The sequence below is a fragment of the Strongylocentrotus purpuratus genome, unplaced genomic scaffold (assembly GCF_000002235.5).
Source record: "Strongylocentrotus purpuratus isolate Spur 01 unplaced genomic scaffold, Spur_5.0 spur5_scaffold_7, whole genome shotgun sequence".
In the NCBI taxonomy this organism is placed as follows: Eukaryota; Metazoa; Echinodermata; class Echinoidea; order Camarodonta; family Strongylocentrotidae; genus Strongylocentrotus; species Strongylocentrotus purpuratus.
In genome coordinates, this window is record NW_022145613.1 from 1,666,511 (window position 1) to 1,686,819 (window position 20,309).

Below are 20,309 nucleotides of genomic sequence, written 5' to 3' on the forward strand. Positions count from 1 at the left end.
TCTTGTCTTTGTGTAAATATAATAGTGACAATGCATTGTACAAGCGCTTCCTGATTAAACGAGTGTGTAAATGAATAAGTGTAATGTGGCCTTAAAAAACCCAGTTGTACAGGTAATCCTTTTCTTTGTTCAAAGATAAAGAAAATATAATGAAACTATACATATATCACATCCACTAAAATTATTGTTCAGGTGGCTTGATACATAATGATCAACTTAAGGCTGGTTCGAAAGCAACCATCGCGAACAATATTGTTATCATAACATACACTCGTTTCTAAGTATGCATATCGTGGTTGTTTTTCATTGGTTTTTGTTCTAAAGAAATTGTGTTGTTTCTACATTACTGTCATTATCACCAAGAAGAATTAGGAGCCTCTACTTGAGGGATATATACAATAAACCTTTACAGCCCACCAACTAAAATCGATCGATGTGTTAATTACTGTTATCGTTATTTTATTTCATTTTTATTATTATTATTATTTATTATTATTATCATTATTATTTCTTTATACGTCTATATAGCTTCATACTTACATGTACCTCCATTTAGGCTACTGTGTTTGTATTGAAATTAAACTTTTATTAATTGGCTACGAAAAAATTACCTACTAATTGCAAGCTGCTGCCAAACTTGGAGTGAGAAAGTTCTAAATGTAAGGCATATTGATAGGCTTGATGGAAGTTACAAAGTCCAATAAAATGTAAAGACGTCTGGTTGCTCACATGTAAGTGATTTTTAATTTTATTTATTTATTTATATATTAATTTATTAATTTTTATTTATTTATTTTTATTTATTTTATTTTATTTTTTTATTTTTATTTTTTATCATTTAAAAAAAAAAATTAATTAATTAATTAATTTATTTATTTTATTTTATTTATTTATTTTATTTATTTATTTATTTTATTTTATTTTATTTTTTTTTTTTTTTTGGGGGGGGGGGCAACCGCAGGCTATCACGAATTACCAGTTGTGTATATAGGCACACTAAACACCAGGTTTACACCCTACTCTTCACGAATGTCTAGGGGTTAGTCTTCCTAATTATATTATACGGTATTTGATTTTGTCTATCATGTGCTATTATGCAGACACGAACACCACAACAATTATGTTCAAAGTCCATTTCGAATATTGGAAGTCTTTGAAATGATATTGTGTTTTTGTAACGTGTGGAACAATGTGTGCAGCGCAGTACTGAATAGAATTTGGATTGGATCTGAAATTGATAAGGGAAAGAAAACAAAATTACCAGACAATACGATTAAAACCGATACAAATGCTATTCATTTGTTTGTATATATGTTAGAAAAAAGAAATAAAATGTAGATGATATTCTTTCATACGAGACAAAAACTCATGGTGGTTCAAGGTTTTCTTGAAATATTACAAAATACTATTTTTCATCAAAAGGGCCGCTGTTTAGGGCGCCCCCTCGTGGCACCTCTGAAATATTGTGTATCATGATAAAATCATTTGAATTTGAATAAACAAGGTGTGCTTAGTTTGTGTGGACGGAGCAGCCAAACCCCTCTCTTCTGACTTTGGCTCTCCGCTTTAATATTGGGTTGGCTTATTACCATTGTCGACATTTTAGCGTGCCATGTGTACGGTATCCTTAAATATATAGACCGGTTTTGGAAACGCCCCCTTCTCAAAAATGAAATGGAAGCTCCTATTACCAATCATGTGAAAGAATATGTTTTGACTAATACATGATGATACAAATTTTGCCGGGAAACCGCCTACTAATCGATATATTTGGTAAATTATCATATCGATCCGGCCTGGATAGATATCGCGAATGCACTTAATAATAATAATAATAATAATAATAATAATAATAATCTAATAGTCCACTCCAAATTTTATTAAACCGAAACGGAAATTCTTTTTGCCCAATTGATCGTGAGCCCGGCAGCCACTGAGCAGCGCCAGATCGACGTTGCTCTATCCCTTATTGAACATTGAATATTTGGTTTTGCGAATTTAGGCTGGAGTATTGCCCTCTAAACCTCTGAAGGCAATATTTAAACAATATTGAATGGATATTTTGTACCCAAAACTCTTTAACCGCAATTTTATCACTACCGGTCTATATAAATATAAATAATGACAATCAGAGGACAATACGACAACAGGGTTAAACAACATCCCTTTAAAAATCAGGAATTTAATGCAATTTCACTCTGTTTTCAGCCTCTGTACAGGGCTTTTGAAATTTGAATTGAAACATTTTCTGTTGAAATTGACCCAATAACAATCATTTCTATGTACAGAACTAACTAGCAAATATGAAATATTATGGAACCTCCTCCTCCAACAAGAAACCAATTGTACTTGGCTTAATATGGATTCTGACATCAGCTTGATCGATAAGCAGAATAATTGAAGAGCCTTTTTACATCTTGCTCCCGTTTGCACTTCTTCTTCTTGAGCTGATCTCCTTCCACGAAGAAAACAAATCCTCCTCCTCAGGGCCGTAGCCAGAGTTTGATGTTTGTATGTTTGTTAGTTTTTTTTTTTTTGGGGGGGGGGGGAGGGCACATACATGTAATTGATCGACGTCCTGGGGAGGGGTCTAAAAATGTTCAACCGATCTTGGAAAAAATGTGGGGGTGCGTGCCCCTCCCCCGCCCCCCCCCCGTGCCTCTCGTGGCTACGTGCCTCCTCCTTCCCGCGGCCCACAAGGCCGACAAAACAAATAAATAAGGGAAGATTGGAAATTATCAGTATCGTGGGCTGTCGTTCTCAAGGGTCGTCGCTAAATCGAAGTTAACAATGAGTAATGTTGTACTACATGTTATAATAATTATGGCATTTTCATGAGATAGCTCAAGAGTGTAATTCCCATTCAATTTAAAATTAAAAAAAAGAAGAATTTCACCCTTAGGTTGGTTAAAAATAGCTATGCTGCCATTTACCACATCTATATTTTTCAAGGAAGGACTGATGTGTTTGTGTTAGCTTGTTTTAGTGGAAATTAAAACGACTACTCTACCTACTAGTTAATCACCAATCCTCTGATGGAAATTACAGTTGTTAGTGTACTTAAGATGACTTTATTGAAATGAAATATATTCTTTCAATAATAAACAGGGTATCACATTCGCACTATTAAAAAACAAAGTAAACAGTCAATATGACATATCTAATCATGAAAGGGACTGACATGTGTACATAGGGCAGTGAGGCATGTGTCGCGGTACCACTGGAAGAAGATACAAAGGACATATCACTGCTATGTTTCGTGTATGTTATATGTCCTGTGCTATCTTCCTATATTCAAAATTACAGTTTTAAAGGGTAGCTGACATAATCATGCTGTGAATGAAATCAAAAGCGATTCAGACTAGAGGATATAATTATGCGAACATAAATAATGCTAATAATGTCCTTATGGTTTCATTTTATTCTATGAGTGGTTCGTAAATATGAAGAGATAAAATGCTCTGAATTAAATTTGAATCGAGTATATTGCTCGAAGTTTGCTCTCCTGTTCGGATGATTTTGCAAACGCTGGATCGCCTCTTGAGTCAAGCTTAAAGCAAATTCACAGTGGCGCCGGGGCAGCTATGTAATGGTGGCTGGAAAATAGTTCAGACCCTACTTTATACTACATGTACATTGCTATTAAAACAAACAATGGTTCAACACGCTAGTCGACACCGCTAATACTAAGACTATCTCGACTTGTGCTGTGTGAGTTTGGGGAATCCCTTTGTGTGCATGGTATTGCAAAATCATATCGTTGCACACATTCACTCTTCGATTCTCACTTACAATGGTACTGTCGCAAATGGTACTGTCGCACAGCAACACCGCAGCAATACGTAGTGTATGTGAGACTGCGATATGAAAACATACTCGGTGCCCTGTCAATAATACAGAGTTATGTATGTGCAAGGTTGATTGCATGCTGCAGAAGCCTACCGTTATTCATATTAGCACAACGATTTCGTTTTTCAATTTTATAGGGACAAATGATCAGTCAGGTAAGTTTGTATATACCTGAGCTGTATTCTACCTTTTCGGTTCCTAAAGTAAGCAGTAGAAGACGCCATAAAGAAATATTATGACAGGACCTGTTTTGCCACAGATATACATATTTAACACATAAACACACCGCTGATCGACAACCGCACACATCATACTAGCTGATGTACATGTTTATCTTTTGGTACCGAATCTTCCGATCGCCGCGCTCAAATATTCGCACAATATTATTGTACATGATGCTGTGTGAATAATAGACGGGCGAGTATTATGTGCATAATGTAATCGAACGTAGAAGCGATACTCTAGTTTCGTGCTTTGTACACAAATACTGTACTATTCCAAATTGAGCCAGAAAGCATACTGGAAAAGAATTTTATTGCGAGTATCTATAAACAGACAATTTTAACCTCTTAAGTATTAATTTTAGTGTAAAGTTCCCCTTAATTATGCAACTTGTGAAATGTTATATTTCAAAAGCCCCAGATTACTGAATATAAATTTATCGAAATATGTTTTTGCTTCTCATCATTTGTGATCTCTTCTTGTAAATTAAACCGTATTTGTTTTGTTATTGCTGTTAGCATGTTTGTTACTGCTGTTGACTTAGTTTGTTTTGTAATTATCTCCACCTTGGTGTCGTTAGCTCTGTGTAGTTGAAGCTGTTAATTGCCTATCAACTTAATTTAGACGTATATTGATAAACATGTTGTTGTTGTTCCTGGTGCTGATGCTGCTGTCATTAGGGACTTTTAGATTTACATGACGAGAGCGTGGACTGCCGCGTGTGACATTGTGTTAAGGCACTAGGCCGTGCCCGGCAGTGCCTTAAAAAGACGTCACATTACCTTAAAAGGATGTCACACGTGGCGGTCCACGTTCTCGTCGTGTAAATATAAAAGTCCCTATTATTTATTATCATGTCATAAACAAGTCGTCACTGAGAACGCCCTGTTGGCGAAAATTCTTGCATTTGACCTTCTACGGATACTCATTTATTGTAAATTTTCCTCCCGACTATTTAAATAACTAAATACAGAATGAGCTCCGTGGTCAAGATCGATTTTGACGACATCATGAAGGATATAGCCAGGGCCATACACAAAGATTCAGACATAGATAATCTCGGAAAAGCCTTGGGATTTGGGCAAGGAGATATTGGCCGCGCAATTGATAAAAACGCTCAACAAGGAGGGGATTATATGGGAACATTGGGTATGCTCAGGACGTGGCAAAACGGACAAGAACTTCAGAACCAAAAGGAGGAATTGAGGTCGGCACTAACAACAGCTGGATTGGTAAACCTGGCTGATCAATATTTAAGCATTCCCGTACCCGGTAAGCTATTCTTGTTAACAATGGTTCAATGGTGCGTTTCATACAAACAAAAGGAGAATTCGAATTAAATCAAATAAAGAATGTTTGCAGTTATCAAAAGTTTCATGGCAGATCACAGACTTGATAGGCAGCATAACGTCATATTATTTCAGCCCTTTATTGCAATTTGTGATAAAAGCACCATCTTTGGCACACAGGTAGTCGAACATTTTCTAATCTCGATATTGAGACATCCGAAATTTGGCCCAAGCTTGAGGGCCGCTGTCCCCTCCCCCCACTTCGGGAACGGAGGGACCGCATGCGTGTTCCCAAATCTCCGGCTCGTAACAAAAAAAAAAGGTCTACCCGTATTGACTTTACGCACCGGACTTATGCTGAAAGGGGGGGGGGGGGCGGGGGTGCTGAAAAGGCTCGTATAATAAAAGAAAGAAGTCTACCCGTATTGACTTCACACACCGGACTTATGCTGAAAGGGGAGGGGGTGCTGGGAACTCGCATATGCGTACCCTTAATAACACTGAGTGGGAGGGGGCGGGCCCGCTGTGCGCTTTTTTCAATATAACTCCTTCACGGTACCCTTTCCATGTATGCTTTGTCCAAAATAAATAATTTCAATATCCAACCAGGAACGTTCCTCCACGCTTACGGTAGCCCTTCGCTTCTATATGAAGGAAAAAGGAAACGTGGTAGTCAATGGTAATTTGGAAAAAAAACTGTCTCTGTACTTACACTGTAGACTCTAATTTGTATATCAAGAAAAATAAATGGCATATTGCTCGGTTGATCTACTTGTGTGCAAAATGCGGTGCTTTAATCATAAATGCACAAGTAATTCACTACGCCACCCTGCTTTTAGCAATGTCCAAAGGCGAGCAAAACATTTGTTGGTACATGTATGTTTATTCAAATTAGCAGTGAACAAAAGAGAGCAATTACTGGCTTAAGAAATGCAATCTGCCTAAAACCAAGACCAAAAAATTGCCCGTCTTGATAATTTGAAGAAGAAAAAAACATTTACTCATAATGGTGTTTTTTGTTGTTCATACCGAATGAAAAGTAATCGAGTGCATTAATGTCAGGGCGGGTCGTAGGTTTTGTTGTTGTAATCAACAACATGAAAATATCAAATTTTCATTAATGTTGACGATATTAAACTCTGTTAGAAGATTCAGGTGAAAGTTAAAATTAATCTTGTTCGTGAAGCAGAGATTTAAAAAAAAGAATTTTTACATCAAGTACATGAAAACAAGATAGATGAACTTTTTCACGAAATTCGAAATCGTAAAGGAAATCTACAAAGTACTTGTTGAACATTTCTTCCTTTTTTGTAATAACATTTGTAGAATCTGCAAAAACCACTGAAAGACCAACAGAGAACCGTTCCAAGAATGAGGGTGAGGAATCTATCTTCTTTCATAAAAACTAAATATCGAATGAGGAAAAACAATGTTCGGTTTATTTCAATGTGATATGTATTCTGGTCCATCGACATGATACCCTGGCTCCTAAGTCGAAAACTCTTCAGAACAAAAGCTGGAGTCGTCTTCCTGTTGAGGCTCGGATTGTGGTTGAGAAGACCCCCGTGGGAATGGAGCCTTGCGCTGTTGAAAGTCTAAACTGAGAAGAGATAGAAAGGAAAAAAGTAAAAATGTTAGCAGCTTTAAATGCTAACTGTATTGATATAATTTTGGGGTAGCCTTTAATTCTTGCCAGTTTGTTTAGAGATGTCGTGTAATCAGATCTCAATACGTATTAAAAAAAAGGGAAGGCAGATTATTTTATGTCACATGCAAAATTGAAAGTCCATACTGAATTAAACACAAAAATATGCGAATCACTATAGACACTTATTCGTGAGAATCAGAAGGGCGTTTTTCTCCTGTCATTCAACACAGTGTAAATGTCCGTCTGGCATTCAGCAGACGAAGATAACCATTACACACAAAAAAACGTGTGTGTGTGTGTGTGTGTGTGTGTGTATTCTGAGGGTAGGGGGCATGATCTCTGGTAAGCATAAGGAATTGATACTTGATAGGTATTTGTTTAAATGCAGAATGACAGAAAAAAGATGGGGGAAACCAATTAGAGTAAAATTTAAAATTGACAGCGTTACCTCACTTGTAGAGTAGAATTACATGTACGTCTTGCTTCTGGTATCCACGGTAATTATCATTAAGGTAACGACGAGGACATTCCAGTAGTCGAGAATGTGTGTCCACCAAGCGATGAGGCGGTGGAATTAAAACTACGGGATTACCAAGAGGAGGTCCTTACTCCAGCATTGAAGGGACAGAACGCCATGGTGGTCTTGCCGACAGGGACAGGAAAGACAGAAGTCGCCATCGCTCTTATAAGTCGCCGGTTCCTGGCCCGCAACCCTGTAGGAGCCACTAATCATCGAAGGCAGAAGAGTGTGTTCGTAGTGAACAAGGTAGGACCATTGATTCACATTTCAACCGTGTGAGGGTCCCAGGGCCCCATCTTATAAAGTGTTGATATTAATCGTAACTTGTGTCTTTCTTTATATCAAACCTGAAGAATATTCTGTATCTTTTCATAGCCTACCTTTCCTTTCAGTAGCTATGTACTTTTTCCCACATTATGTATGCTTGCATATTTAACCGGACATCCACTAAATTATCCATTACTATAGTTTACTCATTTGCAATAGGGCATCATCACTACTTCTTGTTCGTTTTTCAAAATTAAGAATCCAATATTTTTCCCCAAATGAGATTGTTGTCTCTAAATCCAAACTACTTTTTTTTTAGGGGGGGGGGGGTTGTCCCCCGGAAAATTTGAAAAAGTGAGAAAAAAAATGTATAGCAAATACTGACTGAAGACTGCGACACACTTTTAGGCTCTGGAGGGCCCAAGAGTGCAGCGTTTAGATAAATAAAAATGCAAAAATCTTCTCACTCGGGAGCTACGCTCCCTCGCATAATATACCGGAGTGTTGGCTCAGTAAGTAGAGCGTCCGCCTCACAACCGGGAAGTCGTGGGTTCGAACCCCGGCCGCGTCATACCAAAAGACGTTAAAAGATGGGAGTTGTTGCTCCCTTGTTTGGCGTTCAACAATAAGGGATAGAGCAACGTCGATCTGGCGCTGCTCAGTGGCTGCCGGGCTCACGATCAATGGGGCAAAAGAATTTCCGTTTCGGTTTAATAAAATTTGGAGTGGACTATTAAGCTATTATTATATATTATATTATTATAATATCCTTCAAAATGTACATATCGTAGAAAAGTGAAGTGTGAAGAAAGTATATTGCTTGTTTTTATATTATAGTTCTTTTAATATACCAAAACTTCAGGAATCCTATGAGGGGCTAGTCACTTCCGTCACCTTCACCCTCTCGTTCACTATGCTCGCACTGGCGTACTGATGGGGGGGCTTGGGGCATTTGCCCCCCCCCCCAATAAAATTCATGCGGGGTTTATTCTAATTTGATACCAGTGATTTACAAATGTTGCTGAAATTACATGATTTTCCCCTGAGCTTCCAGGGGCTCTTCCCCCTGGACCCCACCACGGGCCCTAAAGCCCCTGGATGCTCATCTGATCGTAATTTAATGCTTAAAATTACTGAGCTTCTGGGGGTTCCGCGCCCGGACCCCAGTCCACTTAGTGACCTGCATGCCAGTGTCACAATTAAGGTATCAACATATGCTCATTTGACCGTAATTAAATGCCTAAAACCCCTGAGTTTCCGGGGCTCCGCCCCTGGAAGCCACCAGGGGCCCATAGGCAGGCCCCCTGGATGCTCATCTAACCCTATCGAAATGCCTAAAACCACTGAGCTTGACCCCCGCCGGGGGTTTTCCCCCGTACCCCACGCCAACTTACGCCCCACTTGCTTTGCTCTACCTGATCGTAAATACTTTAGCCCCCCCCCTCCTACTTTGAAAAAATGTTCCGCGGTGCCTGCATGTAACATGTAAGAATGGTGGCGATGCGGAGTTTTTTCTGCCCCCCCCCCTCAACGTTTATGGTTATTACGTCACTGCTCCCTCTTCCCCGGTCATGAACAGAATCGTCGCCCCTGGTCACGGGTATGAAGCCAAGACAATGTTTTAGTGTCTTTGTGTTAGGCATTAATCATCATTTCCAAGTCTCTCGGAGAGGATTTTAAGCTGTCGCATCGGTGCCCTAGGCGTTCACCAATAACGAGCATGACATGCTTCTATCGCCTTCAGGGAAAAACAAACCATCACCATAAAAAATTACTCGTTCTGTTATAGGTTCCCCTAATGAAACAACAGAAGGACAGGTGTCTGAAATACTTGAGGGGAAAGTGTAAGGTCGCTGGAACTAGCGGTGTGGAGTCGAACCCTGTGCCATTGGACTTCCTCATCGATTCCAACGACCTCACCGTCTTGACGGCAGAGAAGCTTGTCAACGCCCTCAAAGATAAGAACATTAAGCTTGAACTCTCCGACATCGCACTAGCTTGTCCTAGACGAATGTCATCACTGCCAGGTAATGTCATCTACCTTGATGTTTCATTTTCTAATTCATTCGAATATTTACCTACTTGTTTGAAATAAATTCATCAGGGTGGTTGGAGTCAACAGGAATTAGTTCTATGACATTTGCAAAATGTTTTTACCTGCACAGTTCGGACGTCTACGGTTTATGCCTTACCATATTAAAGACTACGATCGAGGAAGGTATCTAAACGACAGACATTGTTAGTGCCACATGTTATACCTACAAATTGTGCCCACTTGGCAATTGTGTCTATTTTATCAGATTTCTTCTATGATGAAGTTTTGTCGAATTCTGGTACATCTTGATTTAAATAGGCCTACTTTAATATTACTCATTCAGACTTGACATGTTAAGGATACTTATATAGCTTTGTAATATTCATGTGTATTATATCGCTTGTTAAGCACTATCATACGAATTGTTTATAAGAAAAATGGACATGCATGTATTTTACTGCAATAATTTGTGTCATCATTGTTTTGTTAAAGGTCATAAATGATTAGCTAAATCAAGTGTTTGGTGTTACGCTCGTTTAATGATTGCCTAACAGTAACGGCATTTGTAAAGTTCTCTTTTTGTACACGGCCAGGACGATCAATATCTTTAAATCTGTGATTATACGTGTTGATGTTGATTTCAAAATGTTGAAGACTGCAGAAGCTTAATTGTTGCAATTGGTATTAAAAACTACTACTAGTTTTCTTTTGAAACAATTAATTCGCAAGTCAAAAAGAACTTAATATCGACATGTACCTCAATCATGTCTCTCTTTATGTCTTTTCGAACCACAGAAATCTGATCCATACAATGTTCTGATGGCTATGTATAGAGACCTAAAGCTAAACTCTCCGGAACTTCCGAGACCACAGGTGATGAATAATGAGTTGTAAAATGAATACCCTAATATACTTTATGTAGTCGTTATATTATACAATGGAATAGACTAACAAACCTTTCATTTAGTTGTATATAAATATCTGCCTCCATTTCCGATTTTATTTCATGCATAGGCTCATATTTTTTTCTATTTTTATTCATAAAATTTTATTTTATTTTCATTATCTGTCTGTTTTGTTGGGTATAATTAAATCATTATTTTAATTGATATTTATTATTATACTATGTGTTTAAATGTATGCACGAATTTGCAGAAGAACAACCATGTGGAAATAAAATAAAATGAAATTAACCCTATTTCTGTAAAGAAAACCAGTCTATCTATTGGACATGGAATCATTCTTTATATTGGTACATATCAGGCGTATGTTCTTATAATGTATACATTGATATTTTCGGTACATTAAAAACTACTTTATAAATGTGATGGCAGGCCCTTAGGCCATATCTTTGTTTTTTTTAAGAATAATTTGGATTTTTACAGTAAGAGTCTTTACAAGATTAGCACGATGATAGCACGATGATAGGTGACGTTACGAGAAAAATCATTCACCCCGACATTTGGTAGTTTCCTTGGTAGGTTAAGAACTATTCTAAAAATATGTTGACTGTTCCAGTAAGTTATTTCTACATTTCATTAGTGTGTGTGTGTGTGTGTGTGTAATTGGGTTTTTACAGACGTGTATCAATCAGATATGATTATTTACGTTTGGGGACCGACCTTTAACGTCACCATCTGAAAGACGTGACTCAGTTTCGAACCTGCGCTCTCGGCTGAATTAGTTTGTAACTTCCACTGTTAGCTGGATTACAGGCGCACGCCACAACGCCTAGTTGTGGCGTACATTTCATTAGTGATTTTTTATTCGTAGTAAATAAGTATTTAGATTATATTCACTTCATGTGCATCGTATACACATTTGATCTAAACTTTGCCAACAGTTATAGTCTATAGGTGACAATACGTGTAATGTAGATATATCTTTAATATTTGAAACGCGCTTCTCTTCTACTTAACACGAATAAGATACTTGGACTGACAGCATCACCTGGTGTTGGGAATTCTAAGAACATTGAGGAGGCTGAACGCTACATCACAAAGCTCTGTGCAAACCTAGATTGTAGAATATCACGACCAAAGATCTATGCTGACCAGCTTAATGCGAGGAGTAACTCACCCCAGGAAAGTAAGTTTTTTTGTTATCAATATACCTATATAAATCCTTATCTGTTTAACGCTTCGCCCCTCAGGATTCCAAACTATCCTATGGATTAGGGAAATCTTGGAAATTACTTACGTTTCTCGAGTGTTACAAGTTCACAGTTAAGTTCATGTTTTATTTCAATTATAATCCATAAAAACACATTTTATGAGAGTATAAAATACAGATTATATACAATAAAGAAAACAGAGAACACACACAAAATGTAAACATGTTTACAATTATACCGGAAATAAATAAAAAGTTAATCAATAGAAATGAATTGAGATAACTACAAATAAAACCGTAAAGTTCTTTCAAGGCAGCCCCCGTTATTAAAAATACATGCAAGTTCCAACAATTGCCTATAAAAGATATAACGATAATAAATCATAGAAGACGTATTAACATGTAAATTACTAGTGATTTAAAAACAGATGAAGAATTTTTTAATTTTGATTTAAAAGAGTTAAATAAAGTAAAATCACAGAATATCTCTGGGGGATATTTCCAAATTTGGGGGCCAGTGTGTATAAAAGTAAAGAAAGAACTTGTTGATGGACATTTATCAATAAAATAATATAATTATAAGCAGATTGTTTACATTCATTCATAGTGGCAAGATGAATCGGCAGTTTATCAGTTTTATGTTTACACACCATGAGAGATATACAAATATTGATTCAACCGATAAATATTTAAAATCTGTAGTTGTGGAAATAATAGTTTTTAATAGGCATTGCAATCAGACATAAGACATATTCTTACTATATGATTTTGTAATATAAGCAGTCGTTGCAATCTTATTGGGATGTGTTCAATTTAACGTTTATTTTTATTTTTAGAGGAACGGAGAAACTTATATATATTTGTTTTATCGTACAGTTCTGATGATAATAAAAGGAAGACCTCTTGAAGATCCTTACTTCCGTGAGATAACTGCCATCATGGAATGCATCGAAGATAAAATCAAACTGAAAGGCAACGTGGAAGGTAACCTCTCTCTCTTTCTCACTTAGCTTTAAACCATAATCAGGTTTGTGTTTGTTTTAAATACCCAATCGCAATTTACAGGATTAAACTGACTTTTGGAGAGTAGGTCTAAGTACGGATATATATCTTTAAAAAAATGTTCAACTGAAGATGTGGTTTGATTAATATTGTAGTTGAAGAATCCATATTAATTCTTTAAATGCTTTAAAAATACGAATAATTATATTGTAGTTTAACGTTTTAAAATGTAAGACAAAAAGCAATGGTAATCTTCTTTTGCATCGCTTCTTTATATAGATACGAACCGCTTAGAATATGAACAAAATAGTGTTAAAAGTGATGTAGCAACCCCCTCCCCTTGATTAATATTGTAGTTGAAGAATCCATATTAATTCTTTAAATGCTTTAAAAATACGAGTAAATATATTGTAGTTTAACGTTTTAAAATGTAAGGCAAAAAGCAATGGTAATCTTCTTTTGCATCGCTTCTTTATATAGATACGAACCGCTTAGAATATGAACAAAATAGTGTTAAAAGTGATGTAGCAACCCCCTCCCCCAACCCCCCCCCCCCCCACGAAAACAACAGGGTAATTACAATTGCTAATTAATTACAAGTACAAAAGATGAATTACGAGTGTTTATTTGTGTACACAGCCGGAAGAGCGCTGGTGGAGGACGTTCACGAATTCACTAAAATGGTATCTCACCGTGGTACGCAAAGCTATGAACAGGGTGTGGTCAATTTAAAGAAGAAGATTAAACAAACGTCGATGGAGAATGGAGACGACAGAAGGGAACTAATGACATGTGTGAACTACCTGAGGGTAAGCCAACGTGAAGATTTATATTCCTGATTTATTTTGTATGCAAATAGGAGGATGTATTACAACAATATTGCAACAAACAGATAATGTAGATTTTTGTTAATTTAATGAGACAGTCAAAACATATACACACTGTTGCTCATAGGGTTGGAATATTTTTGTTTACCCCAATTTATGGAATTATGTTGACAATGATTTATTCCTAATAGATCTAGATAATAGTATACATTCTCAGATTTTATTGAATAATAATTTGCCAGTGTTTGTTTTGCGTGACTGCTAAAGCATGTGTATGCTACTATGCATGTCAACTAGGGGACCTACCCCCCTAAGTCATAAATGACAGTAATGAGGATTAAGGCCCCACAAAAGGGCACTAATATAGCACATCGAAACGGTTTTGATCCTGGGGCCTCACAGTTACGAGGCCATTGCTTTGCCACTGAACCATGACTGTACGCAGCGGGGGGCTAAGGTAGCGAGGGGTAGTTCCCACAAATCAAAATAAAATAAAAAATGCAATAAATTATCAATAATTCATTGAATTTCCCCCCGGTCCCCCACAGAAAAGGATTGTTTTATGTTGGGGACGGGGGGAAATTCGATGAATTATTGATAATTTATTGCATTTTCTTTGTGTTTTTTTTAGGAATTTAGGAATAAATAATTGTCAAAATAATTCAAAAAATTGGGGAAAAACAAAAATATTCCAAATATGAGCGATAGTGTATATACACTGTTGCTCATAACGGTGGAATATTTTTTTTTATCCCAATTTATGGAATTATTTTAAAAATAATTTAAAAATACTAGATCTAGATAATAGTATACAGTCTCAGATTTTATTGAATAATAATTTGCCAATATGTGTTTTGCGTGACTGCTAAAGCATGTATATTATGCTACTATGTTTATTAACTAGGGGACCTATGCCCTTAAGTCATAAATGACAGTAATGAGGATTAATGCCTCTCAAAAGGGCACTAATATAGCACATCGACACGGTGTTGATCCTGGGGCCTCACAGTTACGAGGCCATTGCTTTGTCACTGAACCATGACTGTACGCAGCGGGGGCTAGGGTAGGGGGCAGTTTCCATAAATTAAAAAAAAAAAAAAAAATGCAATAAATTTTCAATAATTTATTGCATTCTACCCCGGTCCCCAACATAAAAAATCTTCTGTGTGCCCATGCCTTGAGCCATAATGCATGGCCGTCCAGAGGATTTTTTTATGTTGGGGACCGGGGTAGAATGCAATAAATTATTGAATATTTATTGCATTTTCTGTTTTTTTTTTAATTTATGGAAACTGCCCCCTACCCTAGCCCCCGCTGCGTACAGTCATGGTTCAGTGACAAAGCAATGGCCTCGTAACTGTGAGGCCCCAGGATCAACACCGTGTCGATGTGCTATATCAGAGCCCTTTTGTGAGGCATTAATCCTCATTACTGTCATTTATGACTTAAGGGCATAGGTCCCCTAGTTGATAAACATAGTAGCATAATATACATGCTTTAGCAGTCACGCAAAAAACATATTGGCAAATTATTATTCAATAAAATCTGAGACTGTATACTATTATCTAGATCTAGTATTTTTAAATTATTTTTAAAATAATTCCATAAATTGGGATAAAAAAAAAATATTCCACCGTTATGAGCAACAGTGTATATATTTATATCACAATTCGATTAGTATAACAAGTTGATATCGTAGCAGTTTTACAAACATGTTGGAGACACTATTCAATTATTCAAAACTTATTGTAAGCACATATGCACTATATGACTGTTAACGTGCATATCGTATAAGTGTAAGCTATGTAACAAACTAATTCTCAGCGTGTCCCATGTCATATGAGTTTGCTTTACACTAGGTCGTAACATTTACAAGAAAACATTATTATAGAGCCATCGCAATGATTCTCTTTTTAGGAATACAACAACAGTTTATTCATATATCGTGATGCACGTACGTCTGATGCCATCTCCTACATGGATGACTACATCAAGGAGAGGACCTATTCGTCAGGTCCTGCTGATGTGCTCCTGAAGAAAATGTTCGAAGGTTGGTGATCAATTTACCGATTAGCGTTGTTTGTATTTAAAAATCTATATTTAGAACAATACCAATAACTTAAAATGCACACACGATAATTATCTTTAAAGATTTTGTATTTATTGATTGATCGATTTTTTAAAAAAATAAATCAATTAATTTTAAACCCAAAGTGGCTAAGCCAGTGATGTTAATGTTTTTATCCTTTAGGGCCTGCACACAAAAATAAATGTACATATAATTCAACGAAATACATAAATAATTATGAGATTAAAGTTGTATTTGGATGCAAGTTTCACCGGTACTTAGATAATTTTTACTTCTTACTTTCCACCCCCGGTTTCCACGTTGTGTCTCTCTTACTTATCAGGCGACTATGCACACCGTTAGTCTTATTATCAACACTATTGGCTCTATGACTTGCTTGAAAAAGTGTCTTCTAAATTTTGCCATTCAGTATTTGATCCAGAACATCTGTGTTTTTTATCTCTTACTTATCAGGCGACTTTGCACACCGTTAGTCTTATTATCAACACTATTGGCTCTATGACTTGCTTGAAAAAGTGTCTTCTAAGTTTTGCCATTCAGTATTTGATCCAGAACATCTGTGTTTTTTAAATAGAAATTCAACGGGAATATTGGAATGTCCTCTCAAGATAATGAACGATATGTAGTAGTGTGTGCAAACCTATAATATAGGAGGGATACATCTTTACCGCGGCGAGATGCCTGTACTGTCTCAGATTAAACCATATTTTCTTTTGGAAAAAGTATAGACATATATGCACAAGGATCCTGGCCAGCAGGCTCACACAGGCTCCTCACATACACACACAGTGCGCAATCTTCGAGGCCTTGAAGCAGCACTTTTCTTGGAAGAAGACACATAAAACCCTTCCCCTAGTAGGTCAATGAATATTGTTCTTTGTTCAATGTATTCCGAACCGATCTGCATTAAAGATAAACTTGAGTTCTGGTAATGCGATTGCATTGTGAAAGAAAAGGTGTGGAATGGATCAGAAAAGTTGATCATATAGCATGTAAGTAATGGTGTGTAATGCAAGGTTATGGAGTCATCAAAATCATCATAAATTTGGCAGAGTTTTGGTAAAGTAACAATCACTTACACAGAAAGATGTATATGGGACAACACACATGGTGTCGGGGCTAGTACTACCCTGATTTCCTTATCTTTCTATGCTCATTACTCAGCCAGTATACATTTTCTTCCAAAATTGTTTGGCACATGACATTTATTTGTAATCTTGAACATTCAGTGTAAGTTTCGTTAGATTCTGTGAGAATTCATTTTCTTTTTTTACCAGAACTCAAGTTTATCTTTAAACTGAAATACTGGGTCATATAGTGCTGTTAAGTATTTGTTGATTAATAATATATAGATATATATATATTTACACTACATATTCTTCATAAGTCCGTAATTTGTCCATTTTAGTTAGTTATTAAGGCATACGTTTGAATCTTGAATGTCCAGATAAACTTGAAGCTTTGAACCTAATCGCCAATCAGACTGTCAGTATCAACCCCGTATTGAAAGAGCTTGGCAGGCAACTGAAGAAGGCGTATGCAGAAAATGAGGAATCCCTTAGCATCATCTTTACAAAGACAAGAGCGTCTGTCGATGCTCTGGTAAAGTGGATCAATGAAGACACTGAACTGAAGCACATCAACGCTAGCCCTTTGATAGGAAGTGGTAATCAAGGTAGAGTTGGTGTTCTGTTCATCTTTTTTTATTTGGACAACGTCTATAAAAGATATAATCGTAACTCCCAATTCCGTACGAAGTATGAATTTCATGGTACATTTATTGGAGAGATATAACATTATACAAACAAATGAAAAGAAAAAGTATATCAATGATTTTCACTCCTTTTACATATATAAGATGTATAAAGAAAAATGGCAAGCAACACATCAGTAAATTAATCATCTTCATATAATCATGGATAATAAAGCAAATGATGAATGATATAGAATGTACATTGTAGCTTTACTAAGACACTTCACATTAACGCACAGCATGTCATTATCTTGGATAGCTTCTATTGGTCGCTGAAAGGGATTACAATTTCTAGGTATCAAGGGTTTAAGGTTTCAATTTTTTAAAGTTTAGCTCAGTTCATTAATTGACACTTTCATAAAAAAGCGTTGTCATCAAACACACACAAGACATAGTACAATAGCAAAGACAAAAATAAACATGAACAACACCAACTTCGTAAGAAGTGTTATAGGGATAAAGCGAGAAGACAGATTGAAAGCTGAGACTTGTTTTCCTTGAAGTCCCCTCATCAACAAGTTTATGCAGATATTACAATTTTTATCTTTCATACGCATCTTAGGTATGACGTCAACAGAACAGAATAGGAACCTGCAGTTGTTCAAGGATGGAAAGTACAGGATCTTAGTTGCCACGTCGGTCGCGGAAGAAGGCCAGGACATTACGAACTGCAACATGGTCTTTAGATACAACTACGTGACCAGCGATATTGGTCATGTCCAAACTAAAGGTATAGGCTTCACACTTCTAGTTAGCTACAGCTGTTACCTATACAGTGTCCTTACATACACGAGGAAAAACTGATTCCATAATAAAATAACAAAATCCTTTGTAACAAAACAACGAAGAAAACCACCCTCAAAACGATTATAAACATACTGTTGATACTTTATTGAATCAAAATGGTATGTTGGTAATAAGTGATATGACGAAGTGGTTACTATATGAATGACATTAACAGTCGCGGTTCTCAAACTTTGGTATGAAGGGGGTCTCCGCTAGCACTTTAGTGCATGCTCTAGGAATGGGCAAAATATATAAAGATCTCTCATTTTTATATGGAGGTGGCATCTGGAATCCGCTGGAGTACACGTTCGTGGAGTTGGATACAATATATTGGGCTCACTCGTCACGTTAGCCCCCCCCCCCCTCACACTAAACTCTAGAATTGCCATTAGAATATAGCCATATTTTTTGTTTTGTAGGTCGTATCCGGGCCGACTGTAACGGGAAAATCATCGTCATTGCTAATTCCGACCTCCAGCTTCAGGATCGTGAGCTCAAGAACCTCATACGGGTGAAGATGATGAATGAGGCCGTACACAACATTGCTGATTGCACTCGAGACAGTCCAGAAACCTTTGATAATCGGGTGAGACATAACGATAACATTGCAGGATAAATAAGAAATCATCAGTTTCGTGTATAATCCCAAATTTCCAAATTAATTCATTATTGGCCTTAAAGAACATTTTCAAACTTATGGCACGTACCAAACAAGTACACTGCTTTAATAGTGTGACTAAAGTGAATACAAGAATACGAAAAACTACCTAAAACGTCCTCTTTGCTGAATAAATTAAATACATCTGCAGATACGTCGCGTACAAAGAACATTACGAAAATTTAAAAAGTCAGTGAGCAAAACTGCATTTAAATGCATAAATCCTTTTTCAGACTGCAAACTTTTTTTCTGAGTGTAGATTTCGTTGTTTTTGATCGATGTATGAGGAGGGACTCAACATTAAGAATATTGCAATGCCAATGGTTATTTTGTATAGAAAGTACATGTGTGATTATATATTTCTCTCTGATGCATCTAACTCCCTTTCTTTAGATTCAGAAGGAACAGGAGAATGATCAGAAGGAGCGACAGCGGAAAAACGATCGTGCGCGAAACGCCAAGGCAAACAAAATAGAAAAATCAGGTATATTCCTCCATTGCGCCAACTGCCTCATAGAAGCCTGCCTTCTAGATGATATCAGGTGCATCAATAATCATCACCACGTCGTCATCAATGACCTCTTCCAGGAAAAGATTGAGCTCGTTGATCCCAAGAAGAAGAAACGCATCGACGAATTCACGCAACTGAAGGATATCCACTGTGCCAATTGCCGTGATAAATGGGGCACCATGATAGAGTATCAACAGCAAGAACTGCCGTTGATTGCTGTCAAGAACTTTACACTCACAGATGACAAGAGTAACAAGAGTAAGTGGGATCCCAATAAGTGGAAGGATGTTCATATCGTGATACGGTCATTTGATATGGATGATCTGGTAAAGCAGAACAACTTATCTGCAGCAGCTGAGAATCCAGAAGGGGGTCAGGAGAAGGGAGAAATCGAGGAAGACGATGTCTTCATCGAGTTTCAAACACCATGCAGGTTAGTTGACGAATAGGTGCCCAAAATCACTTAGCCTCTCGAGAGGACAAAGGTTATTAATGTTTACTGACATGACGCTGGCATACGTAAACAATAGGTTTTAAAAATATCTGACAAGTGCAACCAAGATGGTTATCAATAATTTACCACCGCACAGATTCGCGACTGATAATCATGCTACACACAATGCAATATTATCAAATTGTCAAATATATACAGGCACGTAGCCAGAGTTTGATGTTTGGGGGGGGGGGGGCAGGGGCACATACATGTAATCGATCGAGGTAAAAAAAGGGGTCTAACAAAGT

General features: G+C 36.9%; 2 protein-coding genes across 2 annotated transcripts; both read left to right on the forward strand.

Moving 5' to 3' along the window:
- Nucleotides 1-4,929: 4,929 nt before the first annotated feature.
- LOC105438963 (interferon-induced helicase C domain-containing protein 1-like) lies at nt 4,930-11,912 on the forward strand. Its single transcript, XM_030974885.1, has 6 exons — nt 4,930-5,343; nt 6,687-6,737; nt 7,521-7,774; nt 9,585-9,822; nt 10,626-10,703; nt 11,759-11,912. Exons 1-5 carry the CDS (start codon nt 5,046-5,048, stop codon nt 10,631-10,633), a joined length of 849 nt encoding a protein of 282 aa, XP_030830745.1. The 5' UTR covers nt 4,930-5,045; the 3' UTR covers nt 10,634-10,703; nt 11,759-11,912.
- Nucleotides 11,913-16,594: 4,682 nt separating this feature from the next.
- LOC115919764 (probable ATP-dependent RNA helicase DDX58) lies at nt 16,595-20,050 on the forward strand. The gene is made up of 5 exons (XM_030973918.1): nt 16,595-16,628; nt 17,308-17,535; nt 18,176-18,343; nt 18,819-18,985; nt 19,451-20,050. The coding sequence occupies exons 1-5, from the start codon at nt 16,595-16,597 to the stop codon at nt 20,015-20,017; spliced, it is 1,164 nt and encodes a 387-aa protein (XP_030829778.1). The 3' UTR covers nt 20,018-20,050.
- The last annotated feature ends 259 nt before the right edge of the window (nt 20,051-20,309 follow it).